The sequence below is a fragment of the Lacerta agilis genome, chromosome 12, assembly GCF_009819535.1.
Source record: "Lacerta agilis isolate rLacAgi1 chromosome 12, rLacAgi1.pri, whole genome shotgun sequence".
NCBI lineage: Eukaryota > Metazoa > Chordata > Lepidosauria > Squamata > Lacertidae > Lacerta > Lacerta agilis.
The window spans coordinates 30,273,006-30,279,005 of NC_046323.1; the positions used below are offsets into that span (position 1 = coordinate 30,273,006).

Consider the following 6,000-nt stretch of genomic DNA (forward strand, 5'->3'; position numbering starts at 1 on the left):
GCTAAAGATTGCCTTCTCTGTGCCAAATGATTATCACTAGTGTGGTGCACTTGTTAGCAAGTCTGGCTAGGGTATGGAAAGCCCAAGTTTAAATCCATACTCAGGTTATGAAACAAATTGTGGCCTCGGGGAAATGGCCACCTCTCAGCTGAGCCTGCCTCACAGGGTTCTTGTGAGGGTAAAACACCACTCTGATATTACATTGGGGTAGCAATGTAATAGATATCTATTTGATGGGACTAACCTGGCAACAGCTGTCTGTGCCAAGTTTCACTATTTAAAATTGGGGGCCTACAGATAATTCAAGGTAATAGAAGTTACGTTAATTACCTGACAGTTATCTATTTATTTTATTATTTATACCCCAGCCACTCTGGGCGGCTCCCAATCGAATATTAAAAACACAATACAACAGTAAACATTAAAAACTTTCCTAAACAGATGTCTTTTAAAAGTAGGATAGTTGCTTATTTCCTTGACAGCTGATGGGCGGGCATTCCACAGGGCGGGTGCCACTACTGAGAAGGCCCTCTGCCTGGTTCCCTGTAACTTCACTTCTCGCAGTGAGGGAACTGCCAGAAGGCCCTCGGAGCAGAACCTCAGTGTCCGGACAGAATGATTGGGTTTGGAGATGCTCCTTCAGGTATACAGGACTGAGGCCGTTTAGGGCTTTAAAGGACAAGTGTGGAAATCATAAAAATAGATGAATTTTCTGGGGAGAAACTTTCTACTTCTCGTCTACCAGAAGAGGTCGCTAGAGCTTTTTAAAAAGGGTATGTTTGGAATATCCATTTTGTCATATTTGTTTCTCTAACAGAAAGGTCAGGAATCGTACACTTTCCCTGGTTTGCTGTAGCTTTCTAAAAGCGTGTCTCCTTCCATACCCGGAATTAATAAGAGCAAAACATTCTTGAGCAAATCGCGACAGAATTTCTGCCCTCTCTCTCCTTGCGTGTGCACTCCACTAGTAACTAAATTGTCTCATAAAAATCAACATATCTTTAAAAGCGCTTGGTGGTCTATCTATCTGGACTCCACACGCCGCGCTTCGGGTCCTCTGCGCTACCGCATCCTTCCCTCTAGAGGGCGCATTTTGAGCATCCGTAAAACGTTGCACAAAGCTCGTGTACAACGCCCTAAAAAGCGACTGTTCTCAAAGACTTTGGGGGAATCTGTTGTTTTCTGAAATCCCTTGATAAATCGGGGCAATAACCCGTCCCCAGCCCCAAACCACGTTAGACGTTCTCCAAGGAGGCGATGCTGATAAATGTAGGAGTTCTGGATTTATCATTGTCATTCTCCAACCCCAATTTTGCTTTTGAGATAGGGGTTAGGTTTTAAAACCGCCCTTCTCTTAAAATGGGGGGGGGAGGGTTGGAGTATGGGGAGGGGGAGAGAGAAGTGCGTGGGTGTGTGGGAGAAAAGACTGCTTGGCTTCTTGCCAGGACCTCTCCACATGAGCCAAGGAAAGTTGAGAGGGGCCGAGTTTAAGCAAGCTCTGAAGAACTCTCATCCCTTCACTCCGTCTTATGGAAATAAGAGACAGCTCTTTTGCCAGCTGGAGTCAATGCAAAGGAAAACTACGATTCTCCCCAAAACTCAGTCTACTGGATGGGGCTTCCCCAGGGGTGGGGGAGTTATAGTGGGCAGCAGTTTCTCAGGCTTTGGAGCATGCCCAGATCTGCACGATAACTTGTCCTTGCAGCTCCCGGAGAAAAGAAGCATTCGACGGCAGGGCAACATTCCTTAGGACGAAGTTAGGAGAGGATTCCGCCGCCGCAGCCCAAATCCCTCTCTCCCCACCAAACCCTGCTCCAAACAATCTGAAGGCACTTACATTGACTGGTTGCTAGGCATGAAGTTACTGCGAGCAGCAACAAAATCCGTGTATCCACAAAGCTGAGCATGTCTACTTTCTAGACATGCAGACTCCTTGTGTTTCAGAGTCCCCGGGTCGGTGGTGAGCTAGAACTTTAGGGACGCAGGCATACAGTCGTGGTGGCGAGTAACTCCAAACTTAGCAGAAACCTGCTGCCCGGGATGCTAAAATAATAAAGCCCTCGACGGCCCTATTTATACGGCGAGGGGGTTCCTCGCGCTGGCCGAGCCGTAGAACGCGCCGCAGCCAATGGGAGAGCCCGCCGTGCTCGGCGGAGGGGCGGGGCAGGCTGCGAGGAGCCCGGGCCTGCGTCACGTGACGTGTTTTTTCTTCTTTTCTTCTTCTTCTCATTCCCAACCTGTCCCCGCCGTTTTGGCAGAGCTGCTGTTGGACGGGGCGGGGGGATCTGGAAGCTAGGAAGGGAGAGAAGAGGAAGGCGCGAGGGGGAGGGAGGAGGGGTGAAAGAGGTGGAGTTGCTGGGAGAGAGGCGGGCAGGCGGGCAGGAGCTGGGGGTGCTAAATTGGTTCCATTCTTTTTGAGGACGTGGACACTTTGAGGCTTTATAAAGGAAAATCTGACTGGCTGCCTGGATTCTTTCTCTCTCCCCCCCCCCCCCCCGCGTCTCCCTACCCTCACACCCCACTTCTCCACCCCTCCCCCTTTTCTTTTGTGGCTTGCGCGCCTGGGAGCAGGGCGAGGCTTTCAAAGCGGGAGCTGTCCAGGTCCTGCCACCGAGGTAAAGGAGGCGAGAGCAGAAGGACACGCCGACGGGGAAGTATCGGAAACCTGGAGCGACCTGGAGGCCCCCTTGGTTTTGACACCCAGCCACCCACCCCTCCGCCCCCCAGATTGCGCTGTGCTCTGGGGAAGGGACGTGGCTTCGCGGTGGGGCGCCTGCCTTGCGCGGAAAAGCTCCCAGGTTCGCTCTAGCATTTCCAGACGCTCTGCCTGAAATCCTGGAGAGCCGCTGCCGGTCCGTGTAGACGCTACTGAGCCAGGTGGAGCCCACGCTCTGATGTGGCACTTTCTCCTATGTGGCTTCTCGGAAAGCAGAGCGAGCCAAAACAAAAACAACTCCCACCCCCCCAGACTTCCTTTCCTTTGAGGTCAGTCAAACGGAATCCGGATGCTTTCCAGGCGACCCCATCCCTCGCTTACTCCGGAGCGATTCCTCTGGAATGGGGCTACTCTGGAGTAAATGAGCTTTGGGTTGCAGGTGGGAAAGGGGAGAGTTGTTTGACCCCCTCTGAACCTGCGTGGTGAGACCACGGGGAGCCTGTGGGAGGAAGCCGAAACAGACAGCCCATCATCTTGCCCATACTTTTTGCCTCTCCAACTCTATAGACCAAGCCTAGGGCATTGCCGCATAAAGCAGCTCTAGAATCGCCCCAAGGTGAGGTACCGTATAACCCTCCACTTTCAACTTGCGGAATGAGCTTCCCACTTCACTTCCTTGACAGCCCCAAACATCTCTATCTCTATATACAAGAGCAACAAGTTCTCCCAACGTTCTTCTCAGTGAATCACATTGTTTCCGCCTGTATCTGTCCTCTCTGGCTGCGTTGATTCTCAATTCCCCTTTCTTGGGTAAGGCCCTGGACGGACCGTTGAAGAAGAGTACTAGCAGTCGTCTATTGCCACCCCACACACCTGCCAACAAAAAGCCCAAATCTCGTTTAGCTTCAACCGAAAGGCGGGGTGGGTGTTGCTATATGCTCCCATTTTACAGACAAGGAACCTGAGGCTGAGGAACAGTGACATTGCAGTGCAAGGAGCTGCTCTGCTGGGACTGCATCGCCCCCCCTACAACCTTCACAAGGTGAAGGGAGGCTTGCCAGAGTCTAGCAGGCCCCTTCCTTTCTCCTACACTCCGTTGCTCAGCCCCATTGGTTCCAAAGGGGATCTTGCTTCCAAGAAAGCATGCTTAGGATTTCAAGTAAATCTTGGAGTCCGGGGAGGGGGATCCCCCGCCCCTTCCCTGCTTTCTTTACGCCCCCTCGATTCGGTTGGGTGTCGCCGCCCATCGTCCCATCCGCGGCTGTCCTGATATCCCCAGCTCTTTCCCTTCCCCCCTTCCCCTTCTCTTCTGCGGTGGCTGACGTGGCCATCCTTCTCGCCAAGCCTGCTTCCATCTTCTGCTGGGGTGGGGTGGGGGGTGGTGTCTCTTCCTTCTCGTCCCTCCCTTGGAGCGGCAACCGCTTTGGCATGTCAAAGGTGGGGGAGATGGCCGAGCCACCTCAAGGAAGATCCATCCCTGGAGCGACTTCCCCAAGTTCCTGACGCACGAGCCTATCCCAGCTCATTCTCTGTGCCTCCACCCCGCCCACCAGCACCAAAAGGATTGGGGGGGGGAGGGAGAGGAGAGGAGAGGAGCCTGCAGGCTGAAGTTCCTCCCCTCTTTTTTTGTGGCGAGGCAAAAGGAATTCTTGCCCAGTCCTACCAGCCAGCAGCAACAAGTTAAGAGACTTAGAAATGCAACCACAGCTGAGTTTAGTCTTGGGACCTGAGAAACAATGGCAAAGGTGAGAGTGTTCCTGAGCATGTGCACAGCAGCAGAGACTGCCCCCACCGTGCAGCAATCAGTCCAGAGGCTGGCCCTGGCTGCCAGCTTCCTCCTCCCTGGTCTCCATGACTGGCCGCATCAATGCTATATGTTTAAAGTGCTGTGATACCACTTTGACAGTCATGTCACCAGCCTTGAAGAATTCTGGGCGCTGCAGTTTGTAAAGGGTGCTGAGGGTTGTTAGGAGACCCGCCCCCCATTCCCCGCACAATCCTCAGGTGGGTTTCACAGTTAATCCCTCTTCCCTAGAGACTCTGGGAACTGGAGCTCTGTGAGGGGAAGGGGGTGGTTTTCCGAAAGCTCACAGCACCCATGACAAACAGCAGCTCCCAGGATTCTTTGGGGGAGGCTGGCTTTAATGTATGGAGCGGTAGAAATCACAACCTGGAGTTCTTCCTCCAGTCGGAGCCAGGACACTTGTTGATAAACCCAGAGATCCACTACCAGTGTAGAAAGGAATGAATTTATTACACCGGTGAAGCTAGCCAACTTTATAAGGTAAATAACAAATGTTGGAAAAAGAAGGTACCTTTTATCATATGTGTTGGGAATGTAAGAAAGTGAAAGGCTTCTGGATATGATACATATGAGATTAAGAAAATGTTGAAATATACATATGTTAAGAAACCAGAAGCATTTCTACTGGGAATTGTAGGTACAGAAATTAACAGACAAGATATTAAGCTTTTCCTATACGCAACAACGGCAGCAAGAATTTTATTAGCACAGAAGTGGAAACAAGAGGAATTACCAACAAAGGAAGAATGGCCATTGAAGCTAATGGAGTATGCGGAACTGGCCAAAATGACGGGAAGAATCTGAGAAAAGCGGGACCAAAGTTCATCAAGGACTGGACCAAATTTGTAATTATTTGAAGACAATTGTATTCAATCAAATACGTTGGTGGGATTGCAAGAAGCTTTGTAAGGAAAGGGTACAAAAACCACCTGCAGATAAGAATAAGAATGTATGATGTTCAACGTTTTTGATTTTAAAGCAATGGTTAAATAGTGAAAATGCATAAATTTGAAATGAAAGATAGAAAATCATAAGGAAGGTTTGAAGGAAGTCAGGGCCCTAAAAAGCCAAAATGTATAATATAAGAGGAGATATTGCAATGGAAAGTATTATTGCAAAACTAAAAAAAATGATATAAAAAAGTGTCAAAGGAATGAACTAGTGGAGCCATGCTCTGGCATACAATATTGTAGCACGACACCCTAGTCTCAGAGCCGTGGGCAATTCCAGCGGTCCCAATTGTCCTGGGATTTGGTTTTCTTCAATCGAGGGACAGTTCATTTACACATATATACAACCTGAGCCTACGATGGAGGAGCTCAAAGAACTAACACCCCAGAAGGCATAGGAAGGGGGCAGAGGGGGCGGTCCGCCCAATGTGCCATCATGGGGGGACGACGACGACAAATTATCAATGAACAATTACTGCCCTACTAGGGCGGTTCATAAAAAACAACTTTTTTTAAAAAAAATGCCTGCTCCAAAGGTCTTTCTTACTATACTAGGGATTATACAGCTATATATGAAATTTCATGCATAT

General features: G+C 50.0%; 1 protein-coding gene across 1 annotated transcript in view; it reads right to left on the minus strand.

Moving 5' to 3' along the window:
* COL1A2 (collagen type I alpha 2 chain) overlaps positions 1-2,102 on the minus strand; it is a 65,602-nt gene extending 63,500 nt beyond the window's left edge. The window contains exon 1 of the mRNA XM_033164934.1: positions 1,838-2,102. Within this exon, the coding sequence (XP_033020825.1) occupies positions 1,838-1,907 (70 nt within the window). The 5' untranslated portion in view covers positions 1,908-2,102. The remainder of the gene's footprint in view (positions 1-1,837) is intronic.
* Positions 2,103-6,000: the final 3,898 nt, after the last annotated feature.